Raw genomic sequence first — 23,521 nt, 5'->3', positions numbered from 1 at the left:
TAAACTCTTTCTGTGTACCGTCTTTCTTTGCAAATATCTCGTGTTTGGCAAGTGGGCACTTGCGGCTTTTACACAGCTGTGGCGTATGTATGTACCAAATGGTATTTCCTTGTTGAGGCTTGGAACCAGGTGCGCTCTGTAGGCCAGGAATTACGGTACTGTAACTTGAATTATTATTTTACATTACCCCGAAATGTTTCACAGATTATTTGATTTAGCAGGAAAGAAGAACGTAGTAACCAGTGAGAGTAAATGTAGAGTTCTTAAAAGTCGTTTATTGACAATCCAGTTGAAATTCACTCGAAAACTAAACGTACATAAAAGATTTACACCTATTTAATGTTCAAAACCATCACAGCCTTAGTGTCTTTCTTGTTTTTTCAGTGGTTATGTTGCCATTTAAAGATATTTTTAGTTTTGGTTTTGTTGAAGCTATTTTTCAGATTTTTCTGTTAATTTTATTTTATTTATTGTCACACATTCCCATGTTTAAAATTACTTAATGTAAACTTAATGGATAATAATAATGGGATCAGTTTTTCTACATTCATTCACAAATGTTCCATTCCTAGTTCCATTTAAGAAAGGGGGCAAAAAACTGTATACCACGAATATGCAAGAGATTCCAGTGTACTGATTTTATTTATTTGATATTTTTTAAAGATAACCATGTTTTCTGTACTGGTCTTACATCAGTGGTTTTCAAACATTTTACTCCAAATACCTTCTCAAAAAAAAATACCTGGTTCTGCAGTTTCCATCATCATCGAGTGTGGATGAGAATGAGGAACCAGAACGAGACATCCAAACCACATTATTCCGAAAAAGTACATTATCCACATTTTGCACTGCATTTAAATGTGGTGAACGACTTGTGAAATCCATTTCTACAAATATTGAACCCAACCAATGTTGTTTTCTTGACGTGTCCGGTGTGACGGTCTGAGGGCTCCCCCATGCTGAAAAGTCTCCTTGTGATGAATGCGCATGTGTTATTAACAGGGGAACTCTGGGTACGTAGCAGACGCTTCCTGGGAAATGTCCCGGTCTCATCGTTCCCCTTCTTCTACATAGAGGGAGCTAACATACGTCATAACCTAACCTTGAAACAAAAGTTAATAAAAAAAGATCTCCACATATATGTACGTTCGCTGTGTTCGTCTCTCTGAAATGTCCAAAGCGAACATGAACACTTGGTGTTACGTGTGAATTTAGACTAAAAATCCCCTTCCTCAAACCAGCAAAATACGACAAAAGCAGTTCTATTGCGTTTAAGACAATTCAAGCACACACACAACAATACGACACAAAAACGATAAAAAAACTAACACAAAAAAGAAGTTCAAAGACCGAGTAGTTGAGCCAAGCTACGAATAGTCACCAGAGTTCAACAACCAGTGAAGGTTCTCGGTCTTCTTATATAGGCTCTCCTTGGAATGTTCCAGAATTCCGCATCACAAAAGAACTGCATTATAATAACGTAAAAGTATGAAAGGAAAATAAAGAATAAAAGTACACACACACACAAATACTCAGTGACAAGTTGTCGAATGGCACATTGAAGCGTGGAGGGGATGTTTCAGGCCGGAAGTTTACAAAATATACACGCATGGGCGTTAATCACAAGGAGACTTTTCAGCACGGGGGAGCGCTCAGACGTCACACTTGAAGCTTCAGCTCGCTTCGTTCCTTCCAATCATTTCATGTCACGGTGCCGGAACCCGCGGTTCAGCCAGACTTAACGTTGACCACACGGATTAGGATTTGCCGTTGTAAATATTGAACAGCGAATCGCATTTATGATTGTTGTCTGCGAGCGTTGGTAGATTTGCTCAAATGTCGCCTGATTTGGGCCTGGTTCCGTGTCTTGTGTGGTCCCGATGCTGCCTCTCAGTAATTGATGGCATTTTAATAAGCTTGCGCTGCACAATGAGCACGAGTGAGGGGGTGGGGGGAGGGGGGGTGGATTGTCAGTCAAGAGTGGCAAGCAAATCACGGGGAATGAGCTGTTATTTAGCGAGCGGCTTGACTTTCGTCGCGCACACTCGAGCCGCCGTCAAAGCCCTCCACGTCGCCTCCGCTCGCCGCGTTGCGTCCGAGACAAAGGCGGAAGGAAATCCCGTCACTCGGCTCCGTCGAAGGCAGAGAAGAAAGAAAATGACGTCCGTTTCTTTCTGCTCCCCTGACAGCTGTCACTCCCTTCACGCCATGGAGCAGGATTACTACGAAGGCACCGACTACCTCTCGCCACTTCCGGCCGACGGCGAAAGGACTGAAGAGTTGGAATATGAGGTGACGCTTCCGCTTTATCTTTACGACTTTACCGTCCAATAATGGGATATCATTTTGCGCTTACCGTCATATTGGCAAGAAACATACTGTAGGATATGTATAAAACTGATACAAGGAAAAGTTGTCCATTGAGTCCAAGAAGTCAATTAAGTAGCTTTCCTATATAATTTCTTTAAAAATTCCAAATTGACCAAAAATCTATAATTACAGGTGAATTGCAATAAATGGAAAATCATCCATCCATCCATTGTAATATGTTTTTGTAGTTCAATTAAGAAAGTCAAACTTGTATATTATTTGTTGAAGAGTTATCGAACAGTGAATTATTTAATGATTCTTTTTATTACAATTTTGATTATAGTTTACATAAGAAATTAAATCCAGAAATGAACAGTTTGACTTCTGTCAGGTATTTTCCTATGCTGAAGATTTGAATTTCACTTTTGATTCATTCGCTGAAATGAATGCATTTTAAAGTAAAACAACAACAACAAAAATCATTTTCATTCTTCAGCTTTCAACTGAGTACAAGATGACATAATTTTAGTGTTTTAAGGTTTTTAATTCATCTTTTTGGTTTGTTAAATTGATTTTACTTCCTATGCTTGTTTGACCCGTTTCCATACGTTGTTTTTAAAGTGTTTGATAAATACAATTGTCCTTAGCCGTGTTTCTGCGATATTCAAATTGACTGAGATGCGCGTGTACTTCAGACAGTGATCTTGGCATATTGATATTGTATGGTGAGAGTTGACGATAGGATAAAAAAAATTGTTTCGTACTCTTCCGTTAGAGAATGAAAAAGGGATGATGGAATAATTTGGAACTGATGAGACTGGCATTTGGCTAAATGAATATTAAAAATTCAAACAACGTGCTACGGACAGATAAAACAGGAGCTTTTTGGCAAAGTATTCAGTTTACGAGACATTATAATATTCATTACATTTCTATTTTTTGTCTTTCTTTAATAGACATTTTTCTATTTACTCCACTGATGTGCTTGTGCATACAAACGCATACTTGCTGCACACATTTCCTCAGCAGCACATTTTTGTTGGAAGCCTCCAAATACTAATTGACTCCCAGGCATATTTTTTAAGGGGGGGGCACGACAGATTGGAGTGGTGGTCTAGAGGAGTATTAGAAGTGACAGATGAGATTCCACATTGAACACAGCGTGAATCATTTGCCGTCATGATTCCTTTTTTTGTCAAGGCCAAAATGTACAAACTCTGTGTTCTTTCGTGTTTTCAGTGCGATGCCAAGAGTACTTCAATCAGGCATATCGAGCTTGTTTTTGTCATGAACAACATTGTAATTATCATTTCCCTCGGAGGGGAATGACTGTGAAAACCATATACATGTATAATCTACTCCTTACATGATTACATACACGCAACTGCCCCGCAACATTTGATTATCATATTCTGAGCATTACCGTATGTGAACAACAAATCTAATTTGAAATCACAAGTCATAATAACAGTTGCATACAAATGGTATGTTGGACACTTCTGGTGTATACTAACACAGTAGTGCTATTTCTTTTTAAAGGGAAATTCCGGTGGCTTGGATCAAATATGTATCCAATAGATCATGTAATATGTACTCTAGCTTGACAATGTAATGTTAATCCTCTCTCATTTAATGGTGTTTTGAGAAGATTTTTGGCGAGTCACGTGACCAACGTCCGCGAATGTGACGAATGAGGTGCCGCACCAAAGGCTCGATTACATGGGACATCATTTATGCCCAGCGCTGATTTCCCGGATTTATCCTCATCTGATGAAGAAATAGCAGTATCGGTTGATCGGGAAGACAGACTAATACTTCCATGACAAGCGAGCTCCGGCGGCGGGCCAGGAGCCGAGGTTCGGCGTCCGGGAAGGCCATTAGCCGAGCCCCGGCGGCTACATGGGACACCATTTATGCCCAGCGCTGATTTCTCGGATTTATCCTCATCTGATGACGAAATACCAGTATCGGTTGCTCGGGAAGACGGAGGAATACTTCCATACAGATTTGAACCTGTGGCTGTAAATAATGTTGAATATTCGGATAGTTCTTCGGATGGGAGTCTTGACGAGCGAGCTCCGTCGAGCGGCGGGGCCGCGAGCGAGCTCTGGCTATAAATAATGTTGAATATTTGGATGGTGAGCAAGTTCCGGTGAGCCCTGGCGCCGGAGCTTGCTCGTCAGACTCTGCTTCATTCCGCCAGAAGAACCATCCGAATATTCAACATCAATTACAGCCACAGATTCAAATCTGCATGGAGGTATTCCTCCGTCTTCCCGATCACTCGTCACATCCGCACAAGTAGGTCATGTGACTCGCCAAAATGGCAGCGCCCCTGAAAATTCGTAATTGTCGATAAAAATCTTCTCAAAACACCATTAAATGAGAGAGGATTAACATGACATTGTCAAGGTACAGTACATATTACATGACCTATTGGATACATTGTTGATCCAAAGCACCGTAATTTCCCTTTAAATGAAAGCTGTCCTAAAAATGTACATTTCCTAAAATATAGCCCGAGTCGTCGTCGTGTTAGCGTATTGCGCACAAGGCCCGGTGACTGCTGTCACGTCCGACGACGGGCCGCCTCTCCTCCCTCTTGATTTGTCACATTCAAATTAGTCGGGAAACGCTCCCACCCACGGAGCCCGGCGACGTAGCAGAGAGATTTGTGCAGCCGCTCGGATCGCTGTGTCACATTGGAACAAATATATTAAATCTTCTCCGTACGCCTAGGTTATTAACAAATCCTATTACACTCGGCGGCTTTGTTGCTCGCAGCACTTCATGACGACGCGCTAATGCGGACAAAATGTTTCTGGTTGAAAACATCCGTCTCTCGCCGAGCCTAAATAGAGGACACGGGGAAGACATTCCTTGAAATGACTTTACTTGGACGCAAGTGGCACCACTTCAAGGTGGAACCAATGAAATCCAATTCGCCCTTCCAACACGTTCCCCTCAGTGAAATCCAGTTGTTTGCTTCCAATCATAGATCCAATTGTTCTTGTTAAAAGTGGACACACGTTGCGCCTGAATGTTGCTCGTTCTCAGTGCAACCTTTGTTGCTATTTGTTGTTTATTGCATTCCAATGTCAACAAAGGGCTTTTGGGTTTCTGAGGAGGTGATTAATTCATGAGGAAAATAAGGGTTAAGTGCGTAGCGATGAACCACGAATGAAGAAGGGAGGTGCGCGGGCCCTCCGACCCAAAGATTTGTTCACCCAAACTGACTTCCTCTTCCCATCCTTTTAAATTTAGTAATAACCCCATAATTTGTTCACCCCCTTAATTTAAGACAAAATCCAGTTTAAATCTATTCAATTAATAGAATTTCCGTTCCTATCACTGTCCTTTTCGTTGCCAATTGTTTCCGACCAACTTACAATTTTAATACGACCAATTAAAAACATCGTAAAGAGTGAGTCTTGTTGCGCAACGTGTCGGCTAATGTAAGCCTTCTTCAGGCGCGTGCTCACTCCAAGTCAGTTAAGTCCTCAGTTGTGTCCCTTTTGATCGTCATAAATCAAGTGTCTCGATGTTTGTCAGTGATAGCAAATTTAAGTCGAATCTTAAGGTTAGGGAAAGGGTTTGGGGATGGTGGGGATTATAACCTAACTTGTTGGAATAATTGCACAAATAACGGACAAGAAGTCGTCTTTCTTCTGATCAGGAGGACGTGAGAGACGGGCCAGTTACAGTCTCCAAACACGTTCTGAACCAGCCTCTCACGTATTTTTTGAATTAAAAAATTCACAAGGTCAAAAGGAGGGGTGAGCAGATGAAATGAACAAAGGTACAGTTTTTAGTGATGATGTGGCACATTCTTTGGTTATGATGGAGTTGTCCTTGGCCACCTCTAGGAAGATATTGTCGCATCTGTGTGTAGGAACTCGTCCTGTGAACAAGACTCTTCGAAGCAAGTATGATACTGACATACTAACTGTATCTACAATAATTCAAATACATAATAAATAAATTCACAACAAATCTAACAGATAGTATAAGGATAGGGATTGGGGGACGGGATCGGAAACAAATCCAGGAAAAGGATTTAGGATTAGGATAGGGATTGGGGGAAGGGATAGGAAAGAAATGCGGAAAAAGCTAAGTGGATTTAGGATAAGGGATTAGGAAAGGGATAGGAAAAAGGTAAGTATAAGATAGAGAAAGTGACATTTTACATTTTCAGTGAAAGCAAATTTAAGTCGAATCATAAGGTTAGGGTAAGGGTTTGGGGATTGAGATAGTATAAGGATAAGGATTGGGGAAAGGGATAGGAAACAAATGCAGAAAAAAGGTAAGCGCATTTAGGATTAGGATAGAGATTGGGGGAAGGCATAGGAAAGAAATGCGGAAAAAGGTAAGTGGACTTAGGGTAAGGGGTAGGGAAAGGGATAGGAAGAAGGTATGCGTAAAATAGAAAAAGTGACATTTTACATTTTCAGTGAAAGCAAATTTAAGTTGAATCTTAAGGTTGGGGTAAGGGTTTGGGGATGGGGATAGTATAAAGATAGGGATTGGGGGAAGGAATAAGAAAGAAATGCGGAAAAAGATAAGTGGAATTAGGATTAGGATAGGAATTGGGGGAAGGGATAGGAAAGAAATGTGGAAAAAGGTAAGTGGATTTAGGGTAAGGAATAGCAAAAAGGTAAGCGTAAGATAGAAAAAGTGACATTTTACATTTTCAGTGAAAGCAAATTTAAGTCGAATCTTAAGGTTGGGGTAAGGGTTTGGTGATAGTATAAAGATAGGGATTGGGGGAAGGAATAAGAAAGAAATGCGGAAAAAGATAAGTGGAATTAGGATTAGGATAGGAATTGGGGGAAGGGATAGGAAAGAAATGCGGAAAAAGGTAAGTGGATTTAGGGTAAGGGATAGGGAAAGGGATAGGAAAAAGGTAAGCGTAAAATAGAAAAAGGGACATTTTACATTTTCAGTGAAAGCAAATTTAAGTCGAATCTTAAGGTTAGGGTAAGGGTTTGGTGATAGTATAAAGATAGGGATTGGGGGAAGGAATAAGAAAGAAATGCGGAAAAAGGTAAATGGATTTAGGGTAAAGGATAGGGAAGGTGACATTTTATAATTTCAGTGAAAGCAAATTTAAGTCGAATCTTAAGGTTGGAGTAAGGGTTTGGGGATGGGGGTAATATGATGATAGGGATTGGGGGAAGGGATAGGAAACAAGTGCGGAAAAAGCTAAGTGATTTTAAGATTAGGATAGGGATTGGGGGAAGGGATAGGAAAGAAATGCGGAAAAGGGTAAGTGGATTTAGGAATAGGATAGGGTGAGGTGACAGGAAAGAAAGGGTTAGGATTGGGGTTAGGGTTAGCCCTAACCCTACACCTGTGTAAAAGCCGCAAGTGCGCACATTGAAACACGAGATAATTACAAAGAAAGATGGTGCACAGAATCAGTTTTCAAAGTTTTAATACCTTAGCTTGGTTTAACATAGCAACAACGCAGTACCACGAACAGGGCTTGTAAATAAAAAACAACAACATACGTCGTACATACATCAACAATAGGATCACTTTCACAATATCTCTGTACATTCTCTACAGCGCCTGACCTCATAAGGGTTGCAGTTGACTTGGGGCTTGCGCCCGAGGCTAACCCAGGACTGATCACAGGTCAATCGCAGGGCACATATTGACAACCGTTCAAACTCCGTTCACAATTTTGAACCATCTCGCGTGTTTTTGAAATGCGCTATTCAATACAAAGAAGTGAATCATACATAATTTGCCGTCATCATTGAAAGTCATGCGCAATTCTGCTTTCAAAGCTCACTTTATTATTCTATGACACCTGTCAAATGAAGCTAAATACTAAAGGTATGATCGTCGCGACAATCACAATAAACAACTATATACTGTGAAATGAATTTCTGTCAATGAGTCACATACTCGTTAAAACTGCAGAGCGATCACGAGCTGCTGTTTGTAATTAATCACTCCACTCGGAGGCAATCAGCGGCGGTTGTTGTGGTTTATTATAGTTGATCTGTTGCATATAAGTACCATTATAGGAAATGAGGCAGGCACATTAATGTGGGATACATTTTGTCGCGATATGAGCCGCCGCCTTCGGAGAGTTACGGCAAAAGGGAGGCTGACCGTATTTGGTCAAGAGGAAGTAACTGTGGCGTATCACCACGGGGGAAATGACAAAGTTTCTGCTTGTCCACGGGCGTCCCTCGCAATCTGAGTGCATTCACGGCTGCTTTTTCAATTACCGCTAATCAAAGGTGCCATTATGATGACAGCCCACAATGCGGCTTGATAGCGGGACGACAATTTAGTTCGTGCCACCGCCGCCGTTAATTTGCCATCAGCTCTTATCTCTGTGCCGCGTGCTAATCTCCTACTGGGGACTTCAAAAAGAGATTCCGATTTTGGAAAACAAAACACGTGTGTTACAGTAGCCGTTCGGTGAACACGACATGTTTTCAGACAGGCGCTCCGGTTTAATTTCTGATTTTCCGTCATCAAACGGTGAAAACTAAATACAAATGGGTACATCAATTCTAATTTCAGGACAAAATCCAGCGAGGCATACAACTTTTTTTTTTTTTTTAATGAACACAAAGAAAATTACCTCATTATTTCTTCTTTCTGGTGCTTTGGTCTGTCTTAGACATTCTCTTTAGATGCAGGACTTATGTGCGTTTGCTTTGTGTCCTGAAACTCTTTCTGGAGTTTTGGTCTTTCCTGGACGTTGTCTTGAGATTGCCCAATTCTGTGTGATATCGTCTTAAAAGAGTCTTCTTCTTTTCCTTTCGGCTTGTCCTGTTAGGGGTCGCTACAGCGTGTCAGTATTTTTCCATCAAAGCATATTTCATCCATCTTCCTTTCTCAAACCCCAACTGCCCTCGTCTTCTTTCAAAACATCCATCAACCTTCTCTTTGGTCTTCCTCTCGCTCTCTTGCCTGGCAGCTCCATCCCCAGCACCCTTCTACAAATATAGTCGCTCTCTCGCCTCTGGACATGTCCAAACCATCTCTATAACCTTGTCTCCAAAACATTCAACTTTGTCTGTCCCTCTAATGAGCTCATTTCTAGTCCTTTCCAACCTGCTCACTCCGAGCGAGAACCTCAGCAGCTTCATTTCTGCTATCTCCAGTTCTGCGTCCTGTTGTTTCTTCAGTGCCACCATCTCTAATCCGTACATCATGGCCGGCCTCACCACTGTTCTATAAATTTTGCCCTTCATCCTGGCGGAGACTCTTCTGTCACATAACACACCAGACACCTTCCGCCAACTGTTCCACCCCACTTGGACCTGTTTCTTCACTTCCTTACCACACTCTTCATTCCTCTGTATTGTTGACCCAAAATATTTGAAGTCGTCCACCCTCGCTATCTCTTCTCCCTGGAGCTTCACTCTTCCTCCTCCGCCCCTTACATTCATGCACATATATCCTGTATTACTTTGGCTAATCTTCATTCCTCTCCTTTCCAATGCATGCCTCCACCTTTCTAATTGTTCCTCCACCTGCTTTCACTGCATATCACACTATCATCTGCGAACATCATGGTCCAAGGGGATACTAGTCTAACCTCATCTGTCAGCCTATCCATTACCACAGCAAACAGGAAGGCGCTCAGAGCTGATCCCTGATGCAGTCCCACCTCCACCTTAAATTCTGCTGTCACACCTACGGCACACCTCACCAATGTCTGCAATATATTGAAAAGTTTATGAATAGGTGCACCTTGGAGTGGTTCCCCACAATTTTTGTTGCTTTAAAAGTTCTTGTTTACTTTTGACAATGGTGAAAGTTGGACCTTTGAAACCAATAAATTCTCATTGAACTCATTCTTAAGAATATAAGAAGCTTGTGTGTGTGTACATACTGTATATATGAGCCCATTTGATTTCTTTATCAAACAATACAATTACATCATTATTTAAAAATGTGTGTCGGGTGAATGCTCAAATCCCTCCAAATAGCAATCACCTTCTTTTTCTTTTCCTTTGAGCTTGTCCCGTTAGGGGTTGCCACAGGGTGTCATCTTTTTCCCATCTAAGCCTATTTTGTGCATCTTCTTCTCTAACACCCACTCTCCTCATGTCCTCCCTCACCACATCCATCAACCTTTTCTTTGGTCTTCCTCTCGCCCTTTTGCCCGGCAGCTCCATCCTCAGCACCCTACCACCAAAATACTCACTCTCTCACTTCTGGACACGTCCAAACCATCGGAGTCTGCTCTCTCGAACCTTGTCTCCAAAACATCCAGCTTTGGCTGTCCCTCTGATGAGCTCATTTCTATCCATTCCTATCCAACCTGCTCACTCCGTGCGACAACATCAACATCTTCATTTCTGCCACTTCCAGTTCTGCTTCCTGTTGTTTCTTCAGTGCCACCGTCTCTAATCAGTACATCATGGCCGGCCTCACCACTGTTTTATAGACTTTGCCCTTCATCCTAGCGGAGACTCTTCTGTCACATAGAACACCAGACACCTTCCGCCAACTGATCCACCCCGCTTGGACCCGTTTCTTCACTTCCTTACCACACTCTTCATTGCTCTGTATTGTTGACCCAAAGTATTTGAAGTCGTCCACCCTCGCTATCTCTTCTCCCGAGAGCTTCACTCTTCCTCCTCCACCCCTCTCATTCACTCACACATATTCTGTTTTACTTGGGCTAATCTTCATTCCTCTCCTTTCCAGTGCGTGCCTCCATCTTTGTAATTGTTCCTCCGCCTGCTCCCTGCTTTCACTGCATATCACAATATCATCTGCGAACATCATGGTCCAAGGGGATTCCAGTCTAACCTCATCTGTCAGCCTATCCATTACCACAGTAATCACCACCTCGATTAATTTACTCATCAACTGTAACCAGTGGGGCACAAATTTTCTTGTCTCAGACTAATTTACACTGGTTAGACTTTTAGTCGAAGATACGTTGTTTAAAAGTTTTACATTTGCTAACCTGTCTCGTTCGGCCATACATTTCCCTCCCTTGTCTGTGCGAGTTTGCTGACTTTCAAATAAAAAAATATTTGCACTATGTTTTGGCTTGCCCTGATTGTCAGCGATGTAAGCAAAATGTTTCCACATTTAACTCAGTACCTAATCACGAGCTGCAGACAAGCGCAAAAGCGAAAGAGATTTGTCAATTGGGCTAAAATGTCCATTGTCTACCACTTTAGACTTTTTGAACTAAATCCTACAAAATTTGCATCACTTGGACCTAGAAGGACCATATGGTGACTTTCCAGTAGTCCCCCTGTCCTTCCTATGATACTTGACACATGAACACACACACACACAGTCATGAAAAAAGAAATTTTTAAAAAGGTCTTCAAATCCGCATTTTTCTCCACCTTCGCCGTCCAACTCTGCACTCTGGCAGGCTGCCGAACGTCACCTGGTTTCTGCCCCAATGAAGACCTCGGGTGGAAAGGTGCCATTTCACACTTGATTCCCTCCAACAATGTTGATGTGTCGTTGTATTGGGAAACGGAGTTACTGTTGCACATCCCGGCGGTGGGGAGAAAGATTGGATGTAGACATCGAAAGTCAGGGATTCGGAGTTGGGAGTCCTGCTTTGTGCCGTGGAAGTTGGATCAGGACTTGATGGGCATGTGTGACTCATCACTTTGTTGATGTCTCACTAGTGAGACAGGAGGAATTATTTCATGCAATATACATCGTATGTACGCATGCTGGATTTGCATCATTCAATCTTATTTATGGTTTGATGGTCTATATCTAGCGTAGACTCGATAACATTTGATCTTCTGTGACATTTCAATATCCCACTCACGCGAAGGTCTCTCATGATCAAACAGCCATCATACTCCCAAAAGTCAGAGGGAAGTTTGCCTTCCAGTACGTTCAAAGGTAGTATTTTCTTCTTGAACTTGAAAAAAAAGAACAAGCCTCTGCTTTGTTTGATCTTTTATTTTGTCAAATCTTTGTGTGCAATACTTTGGTACAGGTACAGTACCTATAGGTCGTGATGAGTTCAGTTGAGTTGTATTCGATTCTGAAATCTTCACAGTGAATAATCCTAATATACTTGGATGTGCCGGTCCTCTTATGCACACTTTGGCCAATAGGGGCCAGTGTGGCACACAAATGCAGATAACGTAGATTTGATGAAAATTTAAAAAGAAGGTCGTGGCAAAGTAGTCGTGATTTCAGTCATTTTCTGCATCATTCGACAACTTGTTGCCGAGTGTTCATGTTCGCTATTGACGTGTCAGAAAGACGAACACAGCGAACGTGTGTGTGTGTGTATATATATATATATATATATATATATATATATATATATATATATATATATATATATATGTGTGTGTGTGTGTGTGTATATCTTTTTTTGTTTATCATCTTTTGTTTTAAGGTTAGGTTAGGGTTATAACGTATGTTAGCTCCCTCTATGTAGAAGGGGAACTATGAGACCGGGAGATTTCCCAGTAAGCGTCTGCTACGTACCCAGAGTTCCTGTTAGTAGCGAATGCGCATTCATCACAAGGAGACTTTTCAGCACGTGGGAGCGCTCAGACCGTCACACCTGGAGGAACGGGCCAATCACGAGAGATGAGCTTCGCGGCTTCAACTCTTTTTGACGCGCGCGCGGCAAGCTACGCAGAAGTGCTGCGTCGGGCAATGCGGCCATTGTTGACCATGGAAGTATAAAATGGCCTTTAACAATCAGCAAGCTTAAACAAATCTGTTTGTTGCTAACATAGACAATGTGTTTGATTCTCTTTATTCGCTAGTTTTACAGTAAATTTTAACTGGTGTTTCTGTAGCAGAATATGGGGGGGGGGCATAGCTAAATGGTTAGAGCATTGGTTTGGGGTTGTGAGGTTGTCTCGCATTGGGGGCCTCCACTCCCCAATTGGGGTTGCGTCAGGAAGGGCATCTGATGTAAAAAGTGTGCCCAACAAATACGCGTTCATCTAAGATGACACGCTGTGACGAGCCCTAACGGGACAAGCCGAAAGAAAGAAAATCTGTAGTAGATTAGTATAGTACTTACGTGACAGTCTGGTGCCAGGTGTTGTAGTATCGGAGCATTTTTATGAGCCCAAACGCGAGGAGTGAATTTAGTCATAAAACCAATTCATACATATTGTGGTATTGCAAATGTTCAATAGCGTGACATTTAAAGACCTTTTCGGTTCATGGGGAATTTCATCGTCGAGCCTCATCCTCGGCTAGCGGGAGTTCGCATCAAACGATCGGCTCACATAACAAACGAGAAGCTGGTAGCGGGGAATGCGCCGATATAAATTATGACGGCCGAACTTTTAAACATGAGGGCAGCTCCTGATCGTTTATGGATCCTCGGTGTTGTTTTGGAGTCGAGTCGGTGATTAAGTGGCATCGCTGTCGCTTTGATTGAAGTCCCTTGCGGGCTGCCATCTGAGGCTCGACTCTGATATTAAGCTCTGTTTTCCGACGTTGTTACCTTAATTAAACCGTATGCAAATGGGCAATCGTCATCAATCTGGTGCGCCGCCATGGCATTTCCATCGTATAGCAATTGTAGGCCTTCATTATGTGCTGAAACTCCAAAATGGAGGCCTTATTAAAGTAGTAGTAGAATTGCTGAAGAACCACAATTTCTTTCATCAGTACAACACCCGGGGCAATGTTTCCTACAGTATATGTTTTCCCCCCCTTCGACGCAGGAAGTTGAATTGTGCCGACTCAGCAACCAGGAAAAGCTCGGCCTGACTCTGTGCTACAGGACGGACGAGGAAGAGGACGTGGCTATCTACGTCAGCGAGGTTAGTTCCAAAACACACCGTGACAGTGCAACTTTGACATGTTTATTATCCCTTCGTCCATTTTCTTAGTTGCTTATCCTCACGAAGGCCGCGGGAATGCTGGAGCCTTTCCCAGGTGTCATCGGGCAGGAAGCGGGGTACACCCTGAACTGGTTGCCAGCCAATGGCAGGGCACATAGAGATAGACAAGAGGCACAATCACACCAAGGGGCAATTTAGAGTGTCCAATTAATGTTGCATAATTTTGGGATGTGGGAGGAAACCGGAGTGCCCGGAGAAAACCCACGCAGGGACGGGGAGAACATGCAAATTCCACACAGGTAGGGCCAGGATCGAACCCAGGTCCTCAGAACTGTGAGGTCGAGGCTTTCCCTGCTGATCCACCGTGCTCCCCATCCTGAAAACATGCAACATTAATTGGACACTCTAAATTGCCCCTAGGTGTGATTGTGAGTGCGGCTGTTTGTCTCGTTGTGCCCTGTGATTGGTTGGCAACCAGTTCAGGGTGTGCACCGCCTCCTGCCCGTTGACAGCTGGGATAGGCTCCGGCACTCCGCGCGACCCTCGTGAGGATAAGTGGCAAAAGACAATGAATGGATGGATAATGTATCTTTGTTTTGTGTAATTTATTTGAGGCGTAATGATAGATGATACACATTTCAAACAAACGGTGGTAAAATATGTTCTTTGGCTCCATGAAGATTGTAAATCACGGCTCTAGTCAAGTTATGTATTTCACCAACATTACAACATGACGGAAATAATGGGTGCTAACTTACTGTAATCAAATTAGTGTTATTAAATTACTTCACCCACAGCGAAAGATTAGAGCACGATTTGACACAGCGGCTGCATGTTTACGCACAACCATCAGTGTTAGCACTAGCTTGCTCGACTACATAATGTTTTTAGGATGTGATATTGTTTCTACGGTATCTCAGAAAACACCTGAAATATGAATTACAAACGTCCATTCTCGAATTCCTGACGTTTTTCTGACGGAAATCGGGTCATTCGAATTTCTCGAGATTATCGACGTCACTAGCGAACATCGCCGCCTACCTCTCCGCTCTTGAGCCAACGCTGTCAAACTAACAAACACGTGTGCTCTAACGAGTGGGTGTTCTCCACGGAGCCAACCAATCAGAGGACATGGGGGCGGCCTCTGCCAAATATGGAAAAACGCGGATATAAAACTGGGTCAAACAGAAGTAGCCGTCAGAGGAGCCTTTTCTGTGCACGCATGACAAAAACGAGGAGTTGATTGAAATAAAATCGCTACTTTTATACGAAGTCCATGTTAGAGAGTCACTCTATGGAGTTCCAAATGGACAAAATACGGGACTTCTAATGCCAGAATTTCTCGTTTTATTTTTAGTCCTGACGTCATTGTGGAGTCGTTAAATCAATTAATCAGTTCAACTTTAATACCGAATATGTGTATACTATACTGTAAAAGCGTCATCTTATCCAGAGATGGAAATATTACCGGCCAACTCATGTTGGTCTGGTCCAGGTTTAGTCTGAGTCACTTTAGCGGAGATGAACACGCAGGCCCACTTTCACATGTTGCTGCCCCCTTGCTTCAATTTCTTTTGACTTTTGTCTCTCGGATTTGTTTGAAGTCGAAAGCCGAGCGGAATATAAATCCGCGCTCGACAGCTCCTGGCGCCGTTTGTTGGGTGGGGGGGGGGGGGGGGGGGAACGAGCGCTCTGCATTTAGATGAAGTTGCTGAACGTCTATAGGAGGCGTTGACCTCGTCGATCTTGAACGCAGCACCGAACCCTATAGAAGGTTGTCTCACTTTGCAACGTTACTGAATTTTTCTCAGAATTCAGAGGGTACTGTATATGATTCAAAGATGAATTTCCATAGTTCAACGAGATGGATTTTCATTCTAGCTGACATGCACAATAATCTTGCCATTAGTGTTGAAGCAAAACTCGTTTTTTAATGCCATGCCTTTGTGAGCAGTAAGTTTGGGGTCGTCGTGATCTGCCTCACACACACGATAACGTTCGATTCCCTTGTTCCAGCTTTGACCTTGTACCAGTATGTCCTTCTCATAACATTTAAAATTTTTGTTACATTTCTTTTTTTGTTGTAAAGCCCATTTTTATTCTTCTAACCTTTTCCCCAGCAGTACGACTTGTAATCTTGTGACTTTGTCATCACTACAAACTTTTTTTCTCATAAATTTTCTCTTGTACTTTGTCCCCCTCACAAGTTTTTTTTTTTTTGGGAACATTGCATCTCCATTCCTGAAATATTTTACTGCCATAGCCCTATATTTTAATTCTCCTAACCTGTAGAATTGTTTTTCTCGTTGTAATATTATGACTTATTTTTTTCCTCGTGGCATTACGATTTCTTAGTTTTATGCTTTTTACTTTGTCCTTGTAATAGTACATTTTCCTATGTTAAGTGTGCTCATAGTTTTACATCTCATATCAATACAAATGTATTTTTGTCACATTGACATTTTGTCCTAACATTACATCAAATTAATGTTGAATTGAACTTTTTTATCGTTACTTTATGATTGTAAAATTGGACCTTTACTTTTTTTTTTTTTTTTTTTTACATATTCCTCAACACAACCTTCCTGTACCATTAAGACTTTTCTTAATATTACCTCTTTATTTCCGTAACCTTGTGACCTTATTCTCGTAATTGTCCATTTTTCTTTTTTCATAGCGTTACACAATATATTCATAAAGTAAAATTGCAGCTTTATTCCCGTTGCATTACATCTTTATTCCCCGTAACTTGACTTCATTCTTTTAATGCTGCAATTTTGTTTATAATGACTTTCTTCTCCTCACATTATGACTTTCTTTTGATAACATTACATTACCTTTTTTTGTAAAATTGCATTTTTGTATCACTGCTTTTTTTCCCTGTAACGTGATTTGATTCTCCAGTGTTTTTATTGCTGTAACCTTGTGACTTTTTTCTTCTCGCAACTTTAACCTGCGACAACCTTACCCTTGCAACATTTCAATTTATTGTCATCACATAAAAAAAGAGGAACATTTTGACTTTCCTCATAACGTTGTGTTATTTTATTGTGACACCTATTTCTCGCCTACACTTTCGTTGTCGTAATAAGGTGACTTTACGCTTGCATTTGGGTAGTTTTAGTTGACTCGAGTCGCGAGCACCCTTACAACTACACACAATATAACCTTCAGTTCCCTTTGTTCTCTGGAGTCCACCCCCCCCCCCCCCACACCCTCGGATCTGTCTCGAGCCACCACCAGTTTAATGACTGTTGCTCTGTTATCGGAGCGGAGAATGATGAAGATGAAGTGCCACGGCATCCTCTGAGACAATAAAAAGAATTGGTCCACCCACCCACAGACACACACATATAAGCCCCGCCCCCTTGTTGTTTCACATTAGCCATAGCAGGTGCACGCCGTGTCAGGTTTGAGTGATGATCGCCCGGGTCTCTGGTCTCGGTTCTGACCTAACCCCGTTGCGTCATGTTGTCTCCTTCTGCAGATCTGTCCCAACAGCATCGCCGCCAAAGACGGTCGCATCCGAGAGGGGGACCGCATACTACAGGTATGGGAAAAACAAAAAAATGTTATTAAAAAAAAAAACTGCTCAGTCTCAATGGGTGTCCCGCAGCTGTCATTGTGCCTGTTAAAAGGAGAGAATAGCCCCCCCGGCTGTTCTACTTATGAACTTAGCACCAACATTTTTTTTTTTTTTTGGGGGGGGGGGGGGTGCAAGGCTCGCAGAGTGAATGTTACTTCTTGAAGTTGTCACATCATTCATTGATTTGATATGCTTTGGCCAATTGGAAGCAGCCAAAAACCAAAAATTGTGTTCAACTAGCATAATAACGCTGTCCTAAATAACACTATAAAGTATTTCTGTAAATCTATTCTTGTAATATTACTTTATTATCGATACCATACTACTTTATTCTAATTAGCTCCCTAATATAATGACACATTACATTGCAATTTTTTGTTATTCTCGGAATGTTACAGCTTTATTCCCGTAAGATTCTGATTTTATTCTTGTAAAATGAATAATCTTGTGACTTTTTAATCACATTTTATTTTGTTTATTTCTAATACAGCAATGTGAAAGGTTCAAATTTGTCATAATGTTCTAACTTTATTCCTGTAACATTACAATTTTATTCTAGCAATATTACAGCTTTATTCCTGTAAACTTATTCTTGCAAAATTACTAATCATGTGACTTTTTGTCATATTTTATTTTGTTTGTTGTGTGAAAGGTTCAAATTTGTCATCATATTCCAACTTTATTCCTGTAACATTAAAACTTTATTCTAGTAATATTATAGCTTTATTCCCAAAAGTTTGATTTTATTCTTGTAAAATAAGTAATCTTGAGACTTTTTGTCATAGTTTGTTGATTTCTAATATAGTAATGTGAAAGATGCAAACTTGTCAGAATATTCCAAATTTATTCCTGTAACATTACAACTTTATTCTAGCAATTTTACATCTTTATTCCTGTAAAATTATTATTGTAAAATGACTAATCTTGACTTTTTGTCATATTTTATTTTGTTTATTTCTAATACAGCAATGTGAAAGGTTCAAATTTGTCATAATATTCCAACTTTATTCCTGTAACATTACAACTTTATTCTAGCAATTTTACAGCTTTATTCCTGTAAAATTATTATTGTAAAATGACTAATCTTGACTTTTTATCACATTTTATTTTGTTTATTTCTAAGATAGCAATGTGAAAGGTTCAAATTTGTCTTAATATTCCAACTTTATTCCTGTAGCATAACAACTTTATTCTAGCAATATTACAACTTTATTCCCGTAAAATTATGATTTTATTCTCATAAAATGACTAATCTTGTGACTTTTTAATCACATTTTATTTTGTTTATTTCTAATATAGCATTGTGACTAATCTTGTGACTTTTTGTCATTTTATTTATTTCTAATTCAGCAATGTGAAAGATTCAAATTTGTCATACTCCAACTTTATTCCTGTAAGATTACAACTTTATTCTTATTTTATTCTTGTAAAAGGACTAATATTGTGACTTTTTGTCATATTTTATTTTGTTTATTTCTTATATAGCAATGTCAAAGGTTTAGATTTGTTGTAATATTTCAACTTTATTCCTGTAAGATTACATTATTCTACACTTATGTATGTTTTTCTCCAAATATTATTGCATTATCCTTGTACAATTCCAGATTTATATATATATATATATATATTTTTTTTTTTTTTAACTCAAAACACAATGCTGTCATTTTCATAGTGTTTCAAAGTCAAAATATTCAACCAGTATTATGACAAAGTAAGCTGTCAATTGGTTGTAATATTATGAAGTCTAAATTTTGACATTGTGACATAATGATGTGGCATTTAACACAAGTTTTTATTTTCAGGCTTAATTTCATCACTGTATATCGTTCTTTTACACTCTATGTTGTCGTGTCTAATTGTGTCAGTGATCTGATTCAGGAGTTGGGCTTGGGGGTGAGGTGTTGAGTGTGTGTGTGTGGGGGGGGGGGTTGTTTACACTTACACTGGCACTATTTTCCACCAACGACAGCGCCATTAGTCTGGCCGGCGAAAAGATGGACGCTCACTGTCAGCGGCCAGTTAATTGTACGGCGGGATGTATGTACACGCCGTCCCATTGATAATAACCGCCGCCGCGTTGTTGCGCTCGGGGCTTTTTATTGCAAATGAGCTGACCTGTTTTTTTGGTTTTTTTTTTTTTTTTTTTTTTTGCCCGTTTAACTACTTCACGGTGTGCGCGCGCGTGTGTGGGCCTTTGTCTGGCGCTAATCCGGTTCGGGTTGTCATCTTCAGATTAATGGCCGGGATGTGCAGGACCGAGAGGAGGCCGTGGCCGCGCTCTCCAACGAAGAGTGTCGCAGCATCCTGCTGCTGGTCGCCAGGCCCGAGATGCAGGTTAGAAAGCGTTCACGCCATATTATGGGATGCAGCTTTTGAATCACCCACCACAAATCTCTTTTTTTTCCCCCCAATTCCTTCATCCATTTGCCACAGCGCTTATGATTATGCCACCAGAATACACAAGTACAGTCAATCAATGGTCCCAGCATTGCCAATAACCTTTAAAATATCGACACACACATCATTATTTCTTGCTCTTTTCCTCTCTTTACCTTGTTTTAAAATAACGACAGCCGCCGTGGCAGTCTGCTTCTACCTTGACAATTGTGCCAAAATACCGTAATTTGTGGCCTATAAACCGTGACTTTTTTCACACGCTTTCAACCCTGTGGTTTATGCGGTTTGTGCATTTTTTTTCCCAACGGCCGCAAGGGTGCACTCGAGCGCAAAGGTTAAGAGTGAGACCGGTGGAATATATGTGCCGAGGAAGTGACTTTTACCAGTCCGGCCCTGTTAGCATTCCCCCGCCAGTAATTGATGCCTCCTAAAAACGTTGATTGCCTCTATTAATCGCGTAAAGTATAAATAAACCACAAACGACGATCCAAAAAGATTAAGTCATCGACTGCCTTTGATGTTTATATCCGTCACCTGAGTCATTTGTTTACTGCCGCTGACGCATTCCATTGCATTTTCCAAGCCGCTTATCCTCACAAGGGTCGCTGGAGCCTATTCCAGCTAATGTATGTATTCAACAAATACCGTAATTTCCGGCCTATAAGCCGTGACTTATTTTCCACACGCTTTCAACCCTGCGGTTTATGCGGTGATGCCTTTCTAACGGCCGCGAGGGGGCACTCGAGCGCAAAAGGTAAGAGTGAGACCGGTGGAATAGATGTGCCGAGGAAGTGACTTTTACCGGTCCGGCCCTGTTAGCGCTGCACTAGTGTGTTACTGCCGCGTTTCAGTGATTTTTACCAGTATGTTTTTTTTTTTAACCGACGCTAGCCTGAGCGTTAATCTCTTTCTGTACTGTCTTTCTTTGTAAATATCTCATGTTTCACTTGCGGCTTTTACACAACTGCGGCTTATCTACATACCAAATAGTATTTCCTTTACAAATATACTGGGTGAGGCTTATAACCAGGTGCGCTCTGTAGGCTGGGAATTACGGTAATACTGAGGTTGTTTCCCGATACGAACACCAGGGGTCACACTTTTTCTATTTCAGCAAGTAGTGTGTGTGTGTGTGTGTGTGTGTGTGTGTGTGTGTGTAAGGGTCAATCGCCTGGTGTGAGTGAGTCATGTTTGGTGGCATCAATCGATGTGCGGTGATTTTGACAGTTGAGCTCGAGCAAAGCCCGCCTGACTTGAAGCGAGAGATTTGTACATGCTGGACTAGTTGAGTTACCTCGTGTATGAAATGCGCTAGACAAATAAATTTGTTTTGCTTTGTTTTTGATTTATTTCACCATTTTGTACTGAGCAGCCAGGACAAAGAAGACCAAGGTTTTGTTTCCTGTTCAAAGGTTGTCCTCGCATTTGATTTCTGTCCCATCACTGCTAACTTTCAATGATGGGGTCACGCGCAAAAAAAGGCATTTAGATTTAGATATTTAGATCGGCATCTCATCTTTTTGTTCCAAGGACTTTACACTAAGAATTTGGACTTGTGTTCAAAGCAATTTGTAGAACGCAGGCCAACAACACGACCTGTGTCAATTTAATCTTTCTTATATGCCGCAGGCTACGAAAAATAGACGGTGGCCTGGAAATGGCCCTTGAGCCATAGTTTGGACTCTAAGTTCACCCTCATCAGTGTGGAGTTTGATTCCTCTTTCCTTCCGTCTTTACGGCAAAACCAGTCTCAGAAGCCACCAGTGAGGGACCTCATCAAGTCCTCCTTTTTTTTTTTTTTATGTAGCGCCACAGTAATTGACTTCCGACGCTAAGCCATAAAAGCTAATGGCATGCTTATGCGGAGCGGGTTCAGGCCCGCGGCCGAATGAGCAGAAGAACCCGCGCCGCAGTGCAGATAGATAAGCCGGCGGCCATTTGTAATTAAAAAGCATCGCTCCGTCGTAAATTGTAAAAAAAATCTTTCGATTCGGATGATTCCGGTCCGGCGGGGGAAACTAAAGAGATGGATTACGCGGAGACAAACACTAGCTCATAATGTCGCCGGTCAATCCCAACGGAACGTCGGCGCGGAGCAGGCGACTAGTTTGTTTTTCGACACGGGCCCGTAAATAACAATTTCCTGCGTCCGCAGCTGGAGGAGGCCTGGCTGGATGACGAGCACAGCGAGTTCCTGGAGCAGCTCAAGATGGAAATGCTGGAGGAACAGCGGCACGAGGAGATGGAGTTGGCCGCCTTCCAGGAGGAGCACGAGAGCGAACAGGTCGGACGTGTGCTCCGGGTGACTGCATGGCTGACTTTGTTTGTCCGCAAAATGAAAAAGGAACCCCTAATACATACGAGGAAAAAAACTCTTCAAATGTGACCTTGACTTAGGTACTTTACAAGAGGGATTCTCAACTGGTGGGTCATGGAGAGCTATTAAAAAAAAAAAAAAAAAAATGTTTTTTTCCCTCCTTACTGTACAGAAGTGTTCCCACAGGAATCCAATGAGATGAGCGACAGGAAACCATAAACGAATATAGAGCTTGTGCACCTACGTCACCGAAGTCACGTGACTGGCCATATTGACGGTCTAGCAAAGCATTGCTCAATGCTAAGTCAGTTGGAGACGGCACGAATATACGTCTTATAGCACGGCTCGACCAGAGTTTTGTATGATACCGTTTAACATTTAGAAGGTGATAATAAATGAAGGTACGTGGAAGAATGAGAGACACTTGGCATAGAGGACCCATATTTAATGCCGAAGTCGGATGTTTTTGCCGATAAGAAAGTGGACTGCTAACCCGCTTCCGCTTGTCTTGGACAACTGGATCTACAAATGGATCTGGTGAGAAAGTCATCGAGATTTACATGGAAGATTTTGAAAGCCTCGAAAAGTCTGGACGCATACGAATACTTCCTTGCTGGATCTGTTCTCAATCAAGAATAAATCCCACACAGTGATGGAGCCACTCGGATTTTTTCAATACAAATACCAATATTTAAATAAATGAGCCCTGGTTTTACACGAACTCGCATTCATTCACTATGATTGGAAAAAAAAAAAAAAAAAAAGACAGCGAGTCGGCGTCTCCGTACATGAAGCGTGTTGCGCCCACACGTTAAAGTAAACCTCTCCGTGACAGACTTTTTAAAAACATGAATTGTTCTCAAATGAGTCCAATGTGTATTTCAAAAAAAAAAAAAAAAAAAACCACTGGGATAGGCTTCAGCCCCCGTACACGGAAGCGTGTTGCAGCCACACATTAACCTACGTAATCCTCTGTGTGATCGACGGTTTATTTTCTTTTTTTAAATACGCATTGGAGTCATTTGAGAACAATTCACATTTTATTTATTTTTATTTTATCATTTATATCACGAAGAGGTTTACTGAAATTTAACGTGTGGCCACAACACGCTTCCGTGTACG

At 41.5% G+C, this 23,521-nt stretch overlaps 1 protein-coding gene across 1 annotated transcript in view; it reads left to right on the top strand.

Annotated features, from left to right (window-relative positions):
* LOC133502501 (PDZ domain-containing RING finger protein 4-like) overlaps positions 1-23,521 on the top strand; it is a 197,358-nt gene that overhangs the window by 155,074 nt on the left and 18,763 nt on the right. The window contains exons 4-8 of the mRNA XM_061823366.1: positions 2,190-2,292; positions 13,980-14,078; positions 17,587-17,649; positions 19,918-20,019; positions 22,238-22,366. Of these exons, the coding sequence (XP_061679350.1) occupies positions 2,190-2,292; positions 13,980-14,078; positions 17,587-17,649; positions 19,918-20,019; positions 22,238-22,366 (496 nt within the window). The remainder of the gene's footprint in view (positions 1-2,189; positions 2,293-13,979; positions 14,079-17,586; positions 17,650-19,917; positions 20,020-22,237; positions 22,367-23,521) is intronic.

This window comes from Syngnathoides biaculeatus, chromosome 6 (genome assembly GCF_019802595.1).
Source record: "Syngnathoides biaculeatus isolate LvHL_M chromosome 6, ASM1980259v1, whole genome shotgun sequence".
Classification (NCBI taxonomy): Eukaryota; Metazoa; Chordata; class Actinopteri; order Syngnathiformes; family Syngnathidae; genus Syngnathoides; species Syngnathoides biaculeatus.
The sequence above is the reverse complement of the archived record's forward strand: the minus strand, read 5'-3'. Positions and strand labels throughout refer to the sequence as shown.